The sequence below is a fragment of the Paralichthys olivaceus genome, chromosome 23, assembly GCF_024713975.1.
Source record: "Paralichthys olivaceus isolate ysfri-2021 chromosome 23, ASM2471397v2, whole genome shotgun sequence".
Lineage (NCBI taxonomy): Eukaryota > Metazoa > Chordata > Actinopteri > Pleuronectiformes > Paralichthyidae > Paralichthys > Paralichthys olivaceus.
Window position 1 is genome coordinate 4,762,110 of NC_091115.1, and position 19,423 is coordinate 4,781,532.

At 41.2% G+C, this 19,423-nt stretch overlaps 1 protein-coding gene and 1 long non-coding RNA gene across 17 annotated transcripts in view; one reads left to right on the forward strand and one right to left on the reverse strand.

Moving 5' to 3' along the window:
* Positions 1-8,192, reverse strand: part of LOC138406832 (uncharacterized) — an 18,903-nt gene extending 10,711 nt beyond the window's left edge. Inside the window, exons 1-2 of the long non-coding RNA XR_011240235.1 lie at positions 8,055-8,192; positions 7,664-7,897 (exon numbers count right to left, since the gene is read on the reverse strand). This is a non-coding gene — a long non-coding RNA (uncharacterized lncRNA). The remainder of the gene's footprint in view (positions 1-7,663; positions 7,898-8,054) is intronic.
* mybpc1 (myosin binding protein C1) overlaps positions 1-19,302 on the forward strand; it is a 26,217-nt gene extending 6,915 nt beyond the window's left edge. For 4 of the 16 annotated variants that reach the window (XM_069520394.1, XM_069520402.1, XM_069520396.1 and 1 more), the window contains 29 exons: positions 748-795; positions 1,672-1,713; positions 2,238-2,279; positions 3,025-3,135; positions 3,402-3,550; positions 3,656-3,773; positions 3,883-3,934; positions 4,557-4,613; positions 7,777-7,943; positions 8,026-8,158; positions 9,587-9,595; positions 9,837-9,961; positions 10,054-10,159; positions 10,537-10,703; positions 10,815-10,980; positions 11,059-11,165; positions 11,260-11,396; positions 11,626-11,785; positions 11,879-11,983; positions 12,065-12,253; positions 12,770-12,904; positions 13,240-13,407; positions 13,515-13,603; positions 13,688-13,883; positions 13,981-14,120; positions 14,215-14,374; positions 15,063-15,265; positions 15,834-16,020; positions 18,478-18,709. In XM_069520394.1, the coding sequence (XP_069376495.1) occupies positions 748-795; positions 1,672-1,713; positions 2,238-2,279; positions 3,025-3,135; positions 3,402-3,550; positions 3,656-3,773; positions 3,883-3,934; positions 4,557-4,613; positions 7,777-7,943; positions 8,026-8,158; positions 9,587-9,595; positions 9,837-9,961; positions 10,054-10,159; positions 10,537-10,703; positions 10,815-10,980; positions 11,059-11,165; positions 11,260-11,396; positions 11,626-11,785; positions 11,879-11,983; positions 12,065-12,253; positions 12,770-12,904; positions 13,240-13,407; positions 13,515-13,603; positions 13,688-13,883; positions 13,981-14,120; positions 14,215-14,374; positions 15,063-15,265; positions 15,834-16,020; positions 18,478-18,575 (3,566 nt within the window). In that variant the 3' untranslated portion in view covers positions 18,576-18,709. Of the gene's footprint in view, positions 1-747; positions 796-1,671; positions 1,714-2,237; positions 2,280-3,024; positions 3,136-3,401; positions 3,551-3,655; positions 3,774-3,882; positions 3,935-4,556; positions 4,614-7,776; positions 7,944-8,025; positions 8,159-9,586; positions 9,596-9,836; positions 9,962-10,053; positions 10,160-10,536; positions 10,704-10,814; positions 10,981-11,058; positions 11,166-11,259; positions 11,397-11,625; positions 11,786-11,878; positions 11,984-12,064; positions 12,254-12,769; positions 12,905-13,239; positions 13,408-13,514; positions 13,604-13,687; positions 13,884-13,980; positions 14,121-14,214; positions 14,375-15,062; positions 15,266-15,833; positions 16,021-17,083; positions 17,121-18,477 lie in introns of all 16 variants that reach the window. The other 12 variants (XM_069520404.1, XM_069520405.1, XM_069520406.1 and 9 more) reach the window with 10 other exon arrangements.
* The last annotated feature ends 121 nt before the right edge of the window (positions 19,303-19,423 follow it).

A 19,423-nucleotide genomic window follows, 5' to 3' on the forward strand; every position in this document is an offset into this window, starting at 1 on the left:
CCCTGCTAAGAATGCAATGGACTTTGCTCTCACTGACTGGAGCCATGCATTGATTTGTAATTTGCTTTTAAAACGATGCTTCCGTTTACAACTTGGTTTTAACAGCATGTTAACTTCGGAGAAAGAAATAAACATACTCGAGGATTTCATGCGGCACTGACACAGTTATTACACATTTCAGATTAAAGACTAATATGGACTAATAGATAAGGATGTATTGATGTATTATGGGTTAAATCCTGAGAGGGCTCAGGATGATATGTGTGTGCAAGGTGAGTAAGCGCTCTTGATTCATTACTCTCTAATCCAGAACCATGAATGTAACAAAAGAGCCGCACAAACATGCTAACACATGTGTCTTCACATGTATTGATCGTCATCGTGTAGAGGCAACGACATACAGCTTCACATTCTTTGAAATTACACAAGGTCTTTTCTCATCTTTTTTACTCACATGCACCGTAATGCAAATGTGCTTTCGTTTGCAGCTTGAGAAGCTTGAGCTCATGTATTTTCACACACATTTTCTCATCTCTCGGTCACAGAGCGGCTACGTCTACATATGACACAAGCCAAATTTGTCAGTTGACATTTCTGTCTCATTCCATCCGTCCAAGAGCTGCATGTCACAACGATCCATTCATAGTCCTGTCTCGCATGTGAGTCCCGTGTCTTGTTGGTCTGCCAATGATGGACTTGGAGCTTTTTGATAGGTGGGTCTATTTGTCAATGACGCCTTTATTGCAGATGATGATCATGAAGCAGCCCCTACCCCATCTCCAACACCCCAAGCAGGTTGGTACCCCATAACAACCCTCAGTACTTCTGCACCTCACTCTTTGAGGACGGTTGCAATGGTGCACTTTCGAGAGGAATGCTAAAGTATTCTACAGCTGAATCGCGAGCTACTATTTTCTCATGTGTATGTTCCACTGGAGGCAGGAAACTTAAAAATACTGCAAAATAAACTGTGGTATTTGTGTTTCATCAGCTTGTACACGTTTGTGTAAAATCTGTAAATATTCCGATGTATGTCAGCGTAGACATACATGCAACAAATGTGTGATTTCTACATGCACAATGCCACAGAAACATTCATACAAGCACATCAACCTTTATTTATGGATCTTAAATGAAGGTATAGATGTGTCTATGATATTTCACATGTATGTATTATAAATAAATACATGGACGTCTTGTGTTTATGCTTGTTAATATAAGTGCACTTTATTGGTTCATATTTTATGTTGAATCTTGTTGTATGCCAATGAATTTCAGATTTTGTGATTGATGTTTCTTTGTCCCTCAACACTCTGAAATTTAAATACAGCATGAATCCCAGATCAATCTCAGATAAATTAAACTCCGGCCATCAGAATTATAATTTAATTTAATTTGATTTTTTGCTGCTGTAAAAGAAAGGATCATGCAAACGAAAGATTTTAAATTGTTCTGGGCCACATTCCTTTTTATGATGATACACTTACTTTTTTATTTGATTCTATAAAACTCACTATTATTTGGTTTTACAAGTGAAAATGAAACTTTTGTATGGAAATTATCCAGCAGCCGATCCCACCCACACTGAAGTAGACACGTCATTCATTAAACCATCTCCAGTAGTTGATCTTATCCTGATTAATTTCAATGATAACTGTGCTTTCTTCACAGAGGATGCCAATTCAGTCAAGAAACTCTCAGTTGATCTGCCTAGTAAGATCCCTCCTTTCACTACTGTAGCACCAACCAAACCAGTAGTTTATATTAATTCAGAATCTGAAGACTGTCTGAACATAGGAAACATGTTGGACACATGTTTATTTCTAGATGTTTTGGTGTGTCTAGAATTTAGATTCTCAATAGACAGAAGTGAAGATGCTCCAATTTTCCCTTTTTAACATATTAATATATACCCATTAATGGTCTGATGCTGTTTTTGTCCTTTAATTATAATTATTAGGGTGTTAAATTATGATTTTTGGTTTTCTGTACACATAAATTGTGATTTATGTGAATACATTAGGAATTCTGAATGAGCATTTTTGACCAAAAGTTAAAAGTTAAAAAGAGCAGAAAATAGGTTTTACTGTCAGACTTTTGATTCAGAATTCCTCAGGTCAGTGTGTTGAAGCCTTTAATTGCTTGTTGGTTACTTTTTCATGTGTGTGCTTGCTCCAGTGGACTTTACAGTACTATTCTGCACAATATGCTGTAAATTTCTCTCTGTCTTTGTTCAGATGATAGCGTCCCTGTGTCAGCCATGGGGAGAAAAGACTCAGGTAATAAAGTGGAAGACGAATCAGAGACTGTTATAGTAAATATGTTAATTTGTTATACACCTCAAGGAGAATTAAAACCACTGGACAAATGTCTTTTTTACCTCAACATTTTGTCAAATCGAACCTTGATCAGCAGCTTACCAGGTTGATTTGTTGTGAAATATGAAAAAGTCGGTTTTCCTGAAGTGTCATCTGTCCTCCACATAAGGGCAGGGGGGTCGGGGGGGGCTTTTGGGAAATTAAGTCTTGTAGCATTTGATTGACAACATTTTGTCAATGGAAAACTTGCACCACATGTGAGGATCGCCCCAGTCAATAGAATGGGATCTGGAAAAACCCCAGAATAGTGTGTTTGATTCACAGTCAGACCTCCAGGACCACACAGAAGAGTGGAGCATCAGGAAAAGGAGGAATTTACAATCAGGATACATTTGCTGAAAATGTCCCTAAATCATGTTCTGTTTTGGAAACGGTCCCCTCTCTCTGTGTCTCATATTGTCCGTGCCATGCTTTCCATGCTGCAATGAGCTTAAACTCTGCTGCTGTATGTGGTGTGTTTGTTGAAAGGGAGAAAATGTGCGTCTTTTAGTCTATTTGTCGGTCTCTCTCTGTAACTCTACTCTGGTGAGACTAAAACTTTCAGATGATTGAAGGTGGGTGTATGAAATACTCACTGACTGTATTATTCCTACACAAAGGCAATGGAGATCTGTGTGTCATGTATTTGTCTCTCCTGACCGACCAGTGTGGTCTCTGGGAGAGGGCCAGAACCTGGAGGAACTGGACAAGCCCATTGACACCCCGCCACTGTCCATCCTGCTGATAGAGAAACCCCAAAGTGGCACCATCCCAGTGGGTGAGTGACAACACAGTGAAAATACAGAAGGAATTCAGCACACTGGTTTCACCTGTGCATCAGTAGAAGCCATTAACTCAGCAAACTGTGTCCATTTTGATCAGGAATTTAAAAGGTCATTAAAGTGCACTTATATTTCTAAGAGGAAGCTTGTGTTACATCGTCCAGCTTTAAGACAAATTCCAAGGTGAAAACCAATATTATTAATGCAACTTTACTTGTGACCTAAACAACTAATTGGTCATTTTATACTTTGCGTCCAAAAGGGGCCGACATCAGCTTCGTGGCCAAGGTGGAGTGCAAAGATCTCCTCCGCAAACCCACGATCAAGTGGTTCAAAGGAAAATGGATGGATCTGGCCAGCAAAACAGGGAAGCACTTGCAGCTGAAAGAGACCTTCGACCGATTCACCAAGGTACTCTACAGCAAGGCACCGACACACACAGCCCCGCTGCCATTCATGCGTTAGTCAGCGCCGCACTACATGCAAATGATTCCTACCGATCACCCTCCCTGACAGATCCACACATTTGAGATGCACATCATCAAAGCCAAAGAGAACTATGCTGGGAATTACAGGTGCGAGGTCAACTACAAGGACAAGTTCGACAGCTGCTCCTTTGACTTGGAAATTAAAGGTTTGTCCGAGCGATTATCTTCATTATGTTTATATTCACAAACTTTGGGAAAAACAGACTATGAATCAAGTAAACGCTGACGAGCATGTGTGTTGTTACTGTCTTCCAGAAGCTGAGCAGGGCTCACAGAATATTGATATCCGATCAGCTTTCAAAAGAAGGTAACACAAAGAATGTGATGTAGCTACGAGATTATAATAATGATATTCAGAAGAGGTCGACAGCAGCCATTTTTGATTCAGTATTCAACAGTAGTTTTAACTGTTTCGGAGGATATGGTCTCTAACAAATGTTCTGTACTCATAATTACTCCTGAAACACCAAAGAAAAGAAAATCTACGAACATTTCACCTTCAAGTAATATTTTATATTACGTGTAAGTGTGACGAGATTGTAATAATGTCATTAACCTTTTGTCCCGGTAAGTAAACTCCATGTGGAATTAAAGGCCAACACTTGGATTAGGATTTTAAATCTCATTTACAAACAATGAAAGCAACGCAAAGCATCCCAGTGTCATTGCATCATCACAATGTTCAGTAATGTCTCAACATCGACTCAACATCGTGGCAATGTAACCTGGGACGGCTCTCGACACGTCTCACACAAAACCACCTTATTTCAAGGTGGAGTTTTGTGTACGGACCAATCGTGTTAGCTCAGAGTCAACACATTGACGTCAGAGTCTATTGCTTTGTGTTGCTCTGTTACCATTGTTGTCTAGTGCCTGTAGCTGTTCCATCTCTGATTAAGTCTTCATTAATCTCTCCTTGTTAACAACAGCAGTGAAGGCCAAGAAGATGCAGGCGAGCTTGACTTTAGTGGTCTCCTTAAACATAGGTGAGAATCACATCCCAACCCACACTGGGTTTTTTTTTTTTGTCCTTTTCACCATTTGAAGCCCCTTTTTTTCCTGGATGTGCTTCTTCTCTGTTTCTAAAATATGCTGCATTTGTAATTTGGTTTGTATGAGGCTACTGTTTGAGAGGCGACATATGACACATGATGCTATAGCAGGGGTTTTCAAAGTCTAACACTGTGAGCGCGCCCTTAAACAACATTGAGACGACTGCAACCCCGCCCCTATACCTCCACGTTGAACACCCCAAAAAATATCATCATAAGATAAGATAAGACAGTTTGATCCAACTCTGGCAAAATTCAATTATTATTATAAACCTTTGCAGACAAACTATTTTGGGTAGAGAAAGTAGAATATATATTCCAATATCAACATATAGCCAGGAAAACAATGAATATCTAAGAATATACTTTACAACATGAAAGAAGTTTATATTAATTGATTTTGTCAACAATATTACCTTTGACTACAGTCACATTTGTTGACCTATGTAAGGTTTTATTTGAGCAAAGTGACAGAATCAGCAATGATCAGTTCCTCTCTGTGACTTTTAATTGATCACTTTGAAACTAGAGGAAACTTACACCAGGCAGTTGTCAAGTTAAAGGTTTGTAAGAAGATCTGTGTAACCCAGTTAGAGAAATTTTAAATTGAATACAATTTTGTAAATCTGTATTTTACATTCATCAGGATGTAAAATAGACTCCATGTCTCAGATATTGGATAGAAAAATAGAACAATTTTAAACATGTGATTTGTATTAACTTACATACATGTACAACTCTCCATGCTCCTGTGGGTGACGTGCCTCACAGTTTGAAAACCTCTGTGCTATACCAGAATTATTTAGGTGGTTCCAAACAAACACCATCGTGCATATTTGCATTTTTGAGATGACTCCCTGCAGCGTTTAAAGTGTGAGCACAAATAGACCTATAGGCAGTGACACTGTTCACCGGCGACATTATACATTTATTTTGGGCTTGTCTCTTCTTCTCCCCTACATATTCAGAAATCAAAGGTTAGTACAGAGAAAACCATAGGTATTAAAACGATTAGACCTTACTGCGGGTGAGTACTGTAATCCTGTAGAGTCCCCAGCATGACATGTAGCTGTAGGAATTGGACGAGCAAGAGTGTTGGCCTACTGTAGTACGGTAACACTTCATTTGAACGCAGCATTCCTAGCCGCTCCGACAGCAATCAGCGATGATGGAAATGGGCCTTGCTACGGGAACGCGCTGAAGTGACCGTTTCACATCAAACGTCACCTTCACGAGGCAAAGAGCGCCATTTTGGATCATTCACGATGTGCTAGTGGGCCACTGAGAAATGATGCTGTAAAATAGTGTTACCGCTACATTGTCATTTTATTTCAATTTAGAAATATAAGACAAACCCCACCATGTTTATTTTGGCCTTCTTCATAATTGCCTGAAAATAAACGGATGAGAAACACACGCAAACAAAATGGAATAATACTTGACGCTATTCACTTCCAATCTTTCAGACATTTGGGTAAATGTCCACGAAAGAGCGGACTGACTGAATGTTCTTTATATAGACTAACGAACCGTACGCACTCATGTGCAGGGCAATATCTCCTCTAACATCTCCGCTAACATCTCCTATAGACACATCTAACAGTGTCGGAGCATCTCTGAAGTGACCAACCAAACCAACACTGAACAAAGGGATGGGCCAGTTCATAGGAGCGATAGGAAAAACACGAGTCCTCATTAAAGATCTATGTGGCAGGTTTGCCCTGAATCCCTGCATGCTGCATATCAACGTCTTATGACAAGATGATACTTTTACAAGAACAAAACCTCTCCTTCATTTATGTGTCTGCTGCTGTGTGATGTTTTAGTTTCTACAGAACAGGGCAGTCGTGGAAATGAAAAGGCAAATACATTGAATGTCTTCACACTAACATTAATGTTAATAATCAAAAAACACATAACAGCTTTGATTAATAACTCATTTAGGTGACAGACAATGTTCTTGCACAACAATTTAAATTAGGCCCTTTCTGTTTTTACACTTTTGCGAAGTTGAGGCTGATCTTCATTCTATATTTAAACACGTTTTTTTTACTATATTCTGACCAGGGAAAAAATATAAAACATTTCTCAACCAGATGGAGAAATGTAATACAATGCTCATTGTAGAAAAAAAATATTTATACAAAGTACGAGAATGGCTGGATCCAGATTTTCTTCCCTAATCAGTCCCCTAAACTTTTCATTAAGATTAATTAATCAATTAACAATATATATTGAAAAAACTTTCCTTCTCCCAATGAACAAGAAAGGGAAACATTTTCCTCCAGATCTGCCCTGAAATTCAATGGGTTCTTTCCTCATTCACTTTACATTCTTCCACTAAGTTTTGTGGTAACCTGTCAAACTAGCAGATAAATAAACATAGAAAACCGACAAACAAACAGAGAAAGGTGAAAACATAAGCTCCTTGGTGAAGATAATTCAATACCCAGTCATTTAGTTTTTTTAAATTTTTGGTGCTATTCAGGCAAACAAAAATAAAATTTTGATAAATCCGATAAATCCTTTCAGTGAAGAAAGATCTTTTATACAGCAAATCAATGCTCATATTTGGAGATATAATTTACAGATAATATAACTACAATAAACTCCTACAGGAAGTACTTTCCTTTTGGAAACCTTTCTACCGACCTGCACACCACTCAACCACCTTCTGTTGCTTCTTGTCACTAAAGAGGAAGCTAAATCCTAGGGGACGTATATGTGCATTAAAAAAACAAAACAAGCAGACACAATAAACGCACAACAACGTCCGGCTAGATTAGAGAACAGCTGTATGTTTGTATTAATAGTGCTGCCTCCCTGTCACCGTTAACATATGACTTCAGAGCCAATGTTAACACACAGGTCGACAGCTCACCATGCCCATCCCTTTGTGTGACATGTCCTGAGGAACACTCTATAAGAACATAATTATTCCTGAAAATGTTTAAGCTTTGTGTCTTCGAGTGGGAATCTCCTACCTTTACCAGACCCCTCTCGTACAGAGGCCATTGAGTAGCTCCTCAGGACACGTTGCAAACACCAGCCGATGACTCCTCCCCTCACGCTGTTCCTTCGTACACGGCACCACTAGGGAGCCGAAACAGCAGGACGACACTCCAGAGGTGGACGTGTGGGAAATCCTGAAGAACGCCCGGCCCGACGAGTACGAGAAGATTGCCTTCATGTACGGCATCACAGATCTGAGGGGTCTGCTGCGGAGGATGAAGAAGATCCCAAGAGAGGAGAAGAAGAGCGAAGGTAAGTAATGTAGAGTTTAGAGGTCTAAAAGGAAGAGATTTAAATGGCTTTGTTTGGTGAACTTCATTTTGTCTTATCAAAGCTTTTGCAAAGAAGCTGGATCCGGCTTACCAGGCGGATAAAGGCGGGAAGATCCGCCTGGTGGTCGACCTCGCCGACCCCACTGTCGATCTGAAGTGGTACAAGAACGGACAGGAAATCAGGCCCTCTCCCAAGTACGACCCCCTCACCTCTGTGTCTCTTCTCTGTCTTCTCCCTGTCAACACTGAACAAACCAAAGTGCATTTTTACTCAGAGGAAAAATGCACTTTGTTTGTGGCGATGTATTCGTTTGCTTCTTCTCTGATATTCTGTGTTTACATGTTGTTACAACTCAAAAGCACAATGGTTCACATGTTTGATTCCACACATGCTGGCATTCTCACAAACACCCCAACAGAAATACAAGAAAATGATTTCACCTCGCATCACAGTCGCACATCTAAAGAACTCTCACTGCACTGTGAACCATTGCCAGCTGACGCACAGCAAACAAATAACATTACCTCGACTCTAATGTGGCTCTAGTCAGTTTTCATGCAGTTTCACACACATATGCAGCATAAATAAACGAGTGCAGAGCTACATTTGGGTGTGATGCAGTGTACGATGTCAACTGTTCACATTAACTGTTGTATATGTCCTCCTTTGTACAGGAAAAAGGCGGTACCTCCTTCATAGGTCTTTAACCAGGTCTGGCTTTGGAACAGATTTAATACTGTAGAAGCAAAATCACACAAATATTGATCATGTATAACTTCAAAATCCTTTAGATCCACCAAGGATGAAAGAATGAATGTTTTTTTCTAGAATCTTTATATTGCAATCCCAGATTTAGTGGCAACAAAACTATTATAATCATAAGAAAAATGTATGAGTAGCATCTACAGTTCACTACCTGCCAAACATCGAGCAGCAGCCGCATTTTAGAAACTAGATAACGAACAGAGTTGAACGTTTACCACACAGGCAGATAATTCCCTTTGGAGTTGGTGGAGACCAAAACTGGCCAAACAGGACTCCTACTGGATGCTGCTAATCCAGTGTTTGCTCTATCGATTTAAAAGCTGATGATACATAATTATTTACCTTTTCCAACTGACTTCAACCCTCAAAACATCCCCAATCATATATCTGAGAAATCATGAAAAACACAAGGCAGCAGGTATCACTCTTTCCTAATAAGGCTAATACCAGTTTGAGTTATAACAACCTAAGAGACATTTTAAAGTGTTTGCTTATAGCAGCACAGAATACATAGAGTAAGTTTTGTTGTAAACTAAATAGATGTTACAACTAACCAGGCGCACATTAACTCCAGGTTCTGTTCAAAGCCACTCCAAGTTAAAGCCATCTGGGAGGTTATTGCTGTTTTCTGCTTTCGGTCTCCTGTGGCTCCCTCTTCTCGAGACCTCACTGTCAATCGCCGTCTCTCTTCTGATTCTTATCTCTGTTGTAACACTGTTGCTGACAACATTCTGTACCCATCCAGGCATGATGTCTCTCTGTCTTTGTCTATGTGTCTGTGTGTGTCCGTCTGTCTGTAATATTATGGTGGTCCTTCCTGTCTGTGGCCCCATTCTGGCTCCACTGCCGACCTTTAGTCAAAGGAAGTAAGTCCGCGCAGTCAGTTTTGGTACAATGCTGCTTTCACTGTCTAGTCAAAGTATTAGATGCATGTTGACTGAATGATCACATGTTATTGTAATGTCCTTTAAGGTATGTTTCTCTTCTTGTCTTGAGTATTTTCTATTTCTATTTGAACTGTTTCTCATTGGCTGATTTATTACTGAATTCCTGTAGCAACAACTTCGTCAGTTGACCACTGTTGTAACTAATCAACTTACTGTTTAGGTATATTTTTGAGCACAAGGGCACACAGAGGATCATGGTCATCAACAACTGCAGCATGAATGACGACGCAGCCTATTCTGTGGCTGCAGGAGACGAGAAGTGCTCCACGGAGCTGTTTGTCAAAGGTATCTCCAATAAATGTTGATTGATTCTTCAATCTCTTTAATCCTGGTCAATCCATCTGACGTCAGTCTCTTCTTCTACCCTCGTCTGACAGAGTTGCCAGTTAAGATCGTTAAAGGTATTGAGCCGGTGAAGACGACAGTGAATGAGAGGATCGAGCTGGAGTGTGAGGTGTCAGAGGAAGGTGCTCAAGTCAAATGGTAAGTTTGGAGAATAATGAAAATTTTAAGGAGCATAATTATAAATTCTAACGGACCCAAAATAATTGGTATTTTTCGGCCTTTACAATTTATTTTACCAAATCCACCAGAGACAAAAACTACAAATGTTCTGCACTCTATTTGGCAGCTTAAAAAAAATGCTATTTCAGGACTTTGTATTTTCTAAAAAATGATATTGTTCTTTTCTTTTAGAAAAACAAAACGATAACAAATAAAGCTTTTCAAATCATCCAGATGTTCAGAATCCAACAAAGATGCATTCGTGTTTAATCTTTTCCTTTTAGCCTTTGTAAGTTGTTTGCTGTTCATTTACATGGAGTGTGTGTGTGTATTTAAAATGTTTCTTCCTCCTTCAGGATGAAGAATGGTGTTGAGGTTCCAACAGGAGTGCGCTCCAGATACCGAGTCAAGTGTGAGGGAACCAAACACTTCTTGGTGATTGACGACGCCTCCAGAGAGGACACTGGGACATACTCCATCATGGCCACCGGGGGCACATCTGAGGCTCACATACAAGTCGACTGTATGTAACATCTTTTCTTCATTGAAAACATTTTGAATTGCTTGAATGCTTTTCAGAGAACTCAGCGTTAGTTCTGTGGTCTGTTCTGTTCTAACTGTTGCTGTTGTTTAGTGAAACCACTGAAGATCTACCAGGACCTGCAGGATATCACAGTGAAGCTGGGTGAACCAATCAAAATGCACTGCGAGATCTTCCCTGGCAACGTCCCAGGCCGCTGGTACAGGAATGGACAGTTGATCCAGCCCAATGACCGCATCAACATCATACACAGAAATAAGTATGTCCTCTCTGTTAAACTTACTCAATCATAAGCAGCTTTAAACGGCTGATAAGTAACATTGTTTTGGTCTTTCAGGGTCCACCGCCTTGAAGTTCAGACCAGCTCTCTCCACGATGCAGGAGATTACACTTTTGTACCTGAGGGATATTCACAGAGCCTCTCGGCCAAAATCCACATCATTGGTACAAACACAACACAATTCTTTCCTGAAATAGAGCTTTGAAAATCGTACTCTATATCTTCTATCTTTTCACGTTCTGATTTTATGATGTGCAGACCCTCCGAGAGTGCACTTGGACAGCTTGAACTTACCGGACAACACCATGACAATTGTGGCAGGGAACAAACTTCGCTTGGAGATCCCCATCACTGGAGAACCAGCGCCCAGAGTGGTCTGGATGAAGGGAGAGCGGGTGAGATACAGTTTTCAACTCTTCTCAGAGATTAGACTGTTTTTTTTACAGTTAACAAACTGTAACAAAATACCAAATCCAAAGTAATCCTGTCACTTTATTATTGTGTTGTCGGTAAATTTTGGAATAAGCCTGACCCTGCTTTAAAACATCATCTGGTGATCACAAAGGCTTCTATTCTACTTCATTTTAAAGCTTTAGCGTACATTTTGTTTTGTTTCCGTCTCAGGTCATTCTTGAGTCAGGCCACCGGGTCCGAGCTGAAACTTACGGTGATCAGACCAGCCTCACAATTGAAGTCACAGAGAGGGAGGACACAGGGAACTACAAGATCGTCCTGCAGAATGAGGCTGGTGAGGCCACGGCCAGCATCAAGATCAAGGTTGTAGGTAAGACATCACAAGAGGCTTGAATCTAAAAAACACAGAGAGAGTTTTAAATGTCTCTCTTAAATCCTGAATAAACGTTTGTGTTGTCTGCAGACATTCCTGACCCTCCGGAGGCTCCCTTGGTCCCAGTGGTTGGAGGTGATTGGTGCTCTATGACGTGGGAGCCACCAAAATATGACGGGGGTTCTCCCATATTAGGTAAATGTCATATGCATCCTTTTTATTACCCCAGTTTAAATGCATGTGTTGGTTTTAAATGTCTCTGGTCGTCCTGTGAAGGTTACTTCATCGAGAGGAAAAAGAAACAGAGCTCCAGATGGATGAGACTGAACTTCGACCTGATCAAAGAATTATTATTCGAACCCAAGAAGATGATTGAAGGCGTGCCATATGAAGTGCGGATCTTTGCGGTCAATGCTATCGGTGTGTCCAAGCCCAGTGAACCATCCAAAGCCTTCACTCCCCTCGGTGAGTAGCCCAAATGTCTCCACTTAGCAGTCCAAACACCGGCCTTTGAGCTGTTGGGCTTCACTTTATCTAACAACCATCCCCTAATAGTGGACAAATTTTCATAGAGAGCCTTTGGTAGTGCTTGTGCAATCTGCCCTTGGTACCCCAGCAACACAGCTGTTCCTCCCCATACTCCACCATCCCAAGCATTCTGACTGTGACCTCCACTAGACACGCAGGAGCTTTAGAGGATATTAAATATGTCTTTATAATGGCTGCCAAATCATCTGTGGATTAGAGGTTTAGGAGATCGGGTCTGTCATGGAGTTCAATAGGAGTTAAGTATGATTCAGAATACAAGAATAGACGGCAAGAGCAGGGACTAATGAGATCTGAAAAGGAGATTGATACCATACCAGCCACAGAGAGAGGCGCCTCGCTCATGTGCTTGTGACTCACCGAAATGGATGTTTTCCGATCTTCTTCATGTTCATTGTCAGGAATCAAACTGTGACTCCTCTGATCTCCCCTCAGCTGTGACCAGTGAGCCCACCATGCTGGTTGTGGATGATGTCACTGACACCACAGTAACTGTAAAGTGGCGTCCTCCTGAAACCATCGGAGCTGCTGGTCTGGATGGATACTTGGTGGAGTACTGCATAGAAGGAAGTGAGTCAACTACAAAGATACTAAAGGGTCGAACAGAACCCCGGTGATTCTGGGGTTCACCTACAACAATGTTCTTTCACCTGTGCTCACAATATTTGAGTGCCCAGACCTTTCTCAGGTACAATTCACACTGACAAACCGCATCAATACCATATGCTGTGTGACTACATACACAAAACTCACTATTCAGAGGGATCCTGCAGCTCCTCCTGGAAACATCCATGTAAATCTAACTGTAAACCGAATCCAACCAGTGTCATCGCACAGTGTACATGTGGCTTAATGTTATGTTATGTAAAACAGAGAATGAAATAAGTGACTGTTTTTCCCTACAGCTGACGACTGGGTAGCGTCCAACACCGAGCTGACAGAGAAAACGAGGCACACCATCACTGGACTCACTCCAGGCACTAAAATCTTAGTTCGAGTCAAGGCCATCAATGCTGCGGGAGCGAGCACTCCCCGGACCCTTCAGCACTCCGTCATGGTCAAAGAAGTTATTGGTGAGTTTAGAATTTGGCTTGAAAGTCGGACATTTTGGAGGAAAAGATGAAAAGGAAATCTTCCATCATTTCACAGGAACTAACCTTCAAGTCTGTCTCCTCCTCAGAACCACCCAAGATCCGGGTCCCCCGCCACTTGAAGCAGACGTACACTCGTAGAGTCGGAGAAGCAGTCAATCTTGTGGTGCCATTTATGGTAAATCTGCTCGCTCCAATAATCTTCTCTCTTCATCTCTGGAGGAGAATACTGAACTCATGCTGTTCTGTGTGACGTCTGCAGGGCAAACCCAGGCCAAAGGTCTTATGGTCGAAGGACGGTAAGCCCATAGAGCCTACCCACGTCAGCATCAGGAACACAGACTGCGACAGCATCATCTTCATCCGTAAAGCAGAACGCAGCCACTCTGGGAAGTATGAGATGACAGTGCAGGTTGAAAACCACGTGGACACAGCCATTATTGACATTCAAATCGTAGGTGAGCAAATGTATCATGCTCATAAACATAGTTCAGATCATTCTGTCATCTTTCAAGAAACAAGCTATGATCTCATTATCTATTCTCTGACTTCTAGATCTCCCCGGACCTCCCCAGTGTGTCACAATTGAAGATGTATGGGGAGGAAATGTGGCTCTGGTCTGGACTCCTCCAAAAGACAACGGCAACGCCCCAATCATAGGCTACACCATTCAAAAAGCAGACAAGAAGACAATGGTAGAGTCATAGGATAATGAAGATGCATGAGAAACATCCCACATATACAGAACTTCTGCAGAATTTACACCTGCTTCTCTACTCTGCTTTTCAGGAGTGGTTCACGTGCATCGAGCACTACCATCGCACCTGCATCACCATCACAGAGCTGGTGGTTGGGAATGAGTACTTCTTCAGAATCTACTCAGAGAATATGTGTGGCCTGAGCGAGACCGCCACCCAAACCAAAAAGAGCGCCCTCATCCTCAAAGAAGGTACAATCGACTGTGATGTCAGCAGGTGAAAATGTGCGAGTTTGTGTGAATGAAGGAGAGAGATGAAAAAACATTCAGGTGAGGGATGGCGTCTGGATAGAGCATGAAGGAGGCAGCATATGATGTAGACAACAGAGAAAGCGATACACAGTATTGCTTCCATCATGCGTTAGATATGTCATCAAGACGCCCAATTGCTCACTGAATGTTCTGGACATTTTCCTGCTGTATTCTGGGTTTACTCAGACATTTTCCGGAAATGCAGGAAAAGTTTCTGAAAATGTCTGGAGGTGATGGTAACATTTTCATTCTCACATACAGCCCCTCGGGAATATCTCAGGAAAATGTCTTGAGTTCAGTGCATGTGTGAAAGCAGCTTTATGTTACAGTGTATGTTTGTATTTACCCTTTAAGAGCACTGACTTTAAAAACTACTAATTTTCGATGAGGGGAAAATGCTTCCAAAGTGAAAACTCTTGGAACAAACCACACTGGTATAGTGAAAATATTAACAAAGCAATTTTGTTTGCTGACCTCTGTTTCCACAGCTGTTATCTGAAAGGTTCTGTCAGTGATGATTTCCACCCTCAAACACAACAGGGGGTCGGGCTATGACTGACAGGCCCTTAAACGTTGGTGTCTCAGTCGCTGATAAATAAAGAAACATTGTCTTTCCCTCATCACATAGGGATTTCCCCACATGATACCACTCAGTATCATGCACAACCCCATTCCTTTACCCTTACCCCCACAGGCTTGCAGGTGAAGACACCCGAGTACAACGACCACGACTTCAAGGAGGCGCCAAAGTTCACGCAGCCGCTGATCAACACTTTTGCCATCGCGGGCTACAATGCTACTCTGAACTGTAGTGTCCGTGCCAACCCAAGGGTAGGTGGGAGAACCACAGGTAAACATGGTGCATGTGTAGAACACACTCAGGTAAGGTTGATATACAACTCTAGCATGTTGTAGTAGATCACCCTTTATACATAAAGAGTGTTAGATATCAATTGAGTTGAAACTTGAAAGGAATTTTTTACTGGAAATAATGATATTGTACTCATCAAATTATTTACTGTTTTAAACAAACCAGATTAGTAAAATGAAAAATAATGGCATATAAAATTCAATTTGCAGATTTAGTTTACATTAGAACTGATTGACATTTCTGTTGCAATCACATTTAAATTTCCTGCAATAATCTGATTCTTGGCTCAGCAGACTTCTTATTTAATTGGTGGATCTATTCATTCAGGAGCTGCTTTACAGGGGACCTGAGAACAAATGATCCATATACATCACAACAAAACAATTCAGTCTGTTGACAGCTCATAAAATAGATAAATAAAAACCTACAGCAAGAAATAGAGAAATAGATTCTAGCATTAAAGCTACAGTATTAAAATGCCTTCTCCAATGTGTCTGCTGGAATAACATCCTCCATTTCTGCGTGCAGCCCAAGGTCATCTGGATGAAGAATAAGATCATCATTGTTGACGACCCACGCTACCGCATGTTTAGCAACCAGGGAGTATGTACTCTGGAGATCAGAAAGCCCAGCCCCTATGACGGTGGTCTGTACACCTGCAAGGCCATCAACGACCTGGGAGAGGCCCATGTGGAGTGCAAGCTGGAGGTCAAAGGTCAGTGTGGAGCCAGAGGCCGGCGCTGTGTTTCTCACTGGGGACCTGTCTTTATCAGAGTCTGGTTTCACAACGTGTTCTTGTTTAATTGAATTTCTGCTGTTTATTATTCATGTCTTTGCATCTTAAAGGCAAATGACTGAACCATTTACTGTCATCATAGCATTCATAGTCAAATAGCAAAGACTACTTTGGGAAACCAACTCCATCGTGGTACCCCAGTGTTTGAGCTGTGTTTTACAGTCTACCAAAGGACTGACCATGTGGCCATGGACATGTAAGTATCTAGATTGGGTTGCACCAGCTATTTGTAAATTCATTGAGTTCTTAGAGACAAACAGATTCACACTGGACACCATTTTCAAAGTAGATGTAAATATAATCCGTTCCTGTGTGCGAAGTTTGGTGAAATTTCTCCATCACCTTGTGTTGTCACACACCTCTATCCAGCCCAGTCCATCCAGCCATCTTGTTCATCATCTCCACACACCACATCAACACACAGGCCTCGTCTACGCTACTGCTGGTATTTCTTTGAGCGGATATTTCCCCTTCAGTTCTGTCTCTGTCCGCACAAACTTTGTTTAACAAAATATATCCATGCAAAATTTAGCTGCAAACCTGTAATTACAATTTGCATTGCTAACCAAACTAACCAAATGTAACCAAAGTGCTGTGACATCATCACTTCCTAAACGGAGTTCTTGAAAATCTGCACTTTGGAGGGCGTGCAAAAATCTGTTTTAGTGACCTCAGGCGCTGTTTGTGTGTGGATGAGAGAATCAAAGGAAAAAGTTTGCTTTGCAAAATATCTGCATTAGCGTGGACAGGACGACAGCCTGTCACCAGTCACACCTCAGCAGGCATAACATATAGATCATGTTGTATTATTGAATGTCTCCATCTTAAAACTGTTCTCCACAGATTCCAGTGTGTCCTCTGTGGCACACCGTTAACTCCTCATATAAAATAGTTCAGTAATAACTCAACAATACTCCCTGGTGCACACATATAACTCCATGTAAACATTGTGTTAACCCCTCTTCTCTTCTCTCTCCCCCAGTCCAAACTCAAGAATTGTGAATGTATGTTCACATAAGGTAAGCTTTCATATGGTTTTGGCATATGAAGCTTATGTCACTCATTATGCATCTTCTCAGCCAGCCTCTGTAACCTCGCTCGTCACAGTCAGTGGGACTGTAGCAGTTCTCTTCCCCAATATGACAAAACAGGAACCAGAGAAATAAAACTGGATTTGCATGACGGCTTTTGCTAAATGTTGAGAATTAGCTGGCTGACTTTAACCAACTGTTTTGAATATTTACATTGAAATTATGTGAATTTAAAGACAACCTCTCATGTAGCTTGAGCCACAGAAAAGGTGAGTAAAAAAAGTTTTGCCAACTTTCTAACTATCGAGAGCAGCATCTGTGGAAACTGCCTGATTTAATTGCTATATACATGTTTATAGACACAGGATCAAACTAACAGTGGGTATTTTCCATGTCGTGTTTGCAACTGCCTGATTAGTGAAGACAGCCTTTTCCCTGTTGCAGGCTTTGGCTTGTTGCAGATGACGAAAGACATTATTTAGCAATGCAACAATTTTACATGCGGTCATTTGCAGTCAGATATCTTTTCTTCAAGTTCTGTGAACCTAAGCAGATAAAGCTCTGTCCCAGTTCCCTACTACACACTAACTGTTAGCAGGTTAATGTTACGTCTAGAATCCAATGTGAAAACACAGAGATTAATATAGTATAACTAGCAAGGGAAATATCTAAATCCCTAGCAGATGAAAAGGCACAAAATTGGGTAGATTTCTAATGAACAAATCAGAAAACATCACATCCCTCATAACGTCCTTTGCTGCAGCTCCTCTTTTCAGCCTCTGCCTGAAACACTTGGTTTTAGCTCCTGTCTCTTTAAGGCCCCCTCTTGATAAAGCCCAGTCTGCTCTGATTGGCCAGCTGGCCCCACTCTGTTGTGATTGGTGAACCGCTTCCAGCACATGAACGAAATGTCGGCCTCCGCTCTTTGTGACGTCACAATGACGAGGAAGTATCAGACGGACTATTGATGCGTTTCAGGAGCTTTAGTGTTTTCTTTAGTGGGATTTTGGCCTTTTTAACTACTTAACTGTAAGATCCACAAAAAAATCAATATAACACAGTAAAAGCATCACGTCTCCTTCAAGACAATTAGTATATAGTGAGGAATTGGGACAATCTAGAACTGACTGTGGACAATATCCATGAACTATTCTGACCACCTGTCTTCTCTCTCTTCACTCCAGTGTTGTGAACCTCTGGCCTCTGTTCTTTGCTTTGTTTGTTTTGCTTGATCGGCCTGTTGCTCCTCAGCTTTCTTCTTCCTCTCTCTCTGTTCTTCCTTCTTCACATCCGCCTTCTGTACCTCCCACCATTATTATAAGAGTTTTTTCCTTTCGTCCACCAGGGGGCTTCACCTTCTACGAACTCATGCAACGCGGAGTGCCCCTCAACCTGATTGACAAGTACATGAGCGAGGTGAAGGTTGTCGAGCAGGAGAAGTAAAAAAAAAAACTAAAAAAATGGACAGAATGCAATGAGACACTTTAGCTTTGCAGACATTTGTCGCCATTAAGAGATCCTCTTCCCTCACCTGCGGAGGTTTGCGGCCTGAGAGCGGATGGAGGGATGGCAAGATCGAATAAAAGGGGGTGGGAGAAGGCGTGCTGGTCTGTGGTGTGGCATGCTTTTCACCATAGGGGAAAAAAGGCAGTTCACTTCTTTGTCACCCTCTTGTGTTTGTAAGACTGTCAGCTCAGATGCATGTCAGCAGTGTTTTGGTTCTAGCTTTGACAAGTTCATGTCGTGTGTAGCACATATCGAAGCACATATAGAACACACACAGTATTTACACGTTCTTTTTTTTGATGAGTGTTTGTTGAACATAGGAAAAGGGGATGTACACTGTAAACAAAGGTTTTGTGTTTGTATGGGGTTGCATAACTTCTATGTGGAAAGAAAACCGGAAAAACGACTTGAGTAATGTTGGATAATGAATGTGTTGACACTTCTGAAGATAATCCACTCTGATATTTGTTTATGTCACTCTGTATAAGTCAATTATGTCCAATAGAAAATGTAGAGGTTTACAGACAGTCCATATTTTGCATGATACATTATGTTTGAATTCATTTTGGACTTGAAGCTTGACTGAGGCTCAGACACATGTGCATGCCTTTACCTTTGTAATTATGACCCACAATAACAATAAATAGTTCATTTAAAACTCCTACTGTTGTGTGTTCTCTTTAAGTGTGGATCTACCTCATTTGTTTCTTATCTAACAAATCTAATCCAACAAATGTATTATGGCACAAAAGTTAGACAAAAACATGGATGTGTAATCTTGTGAT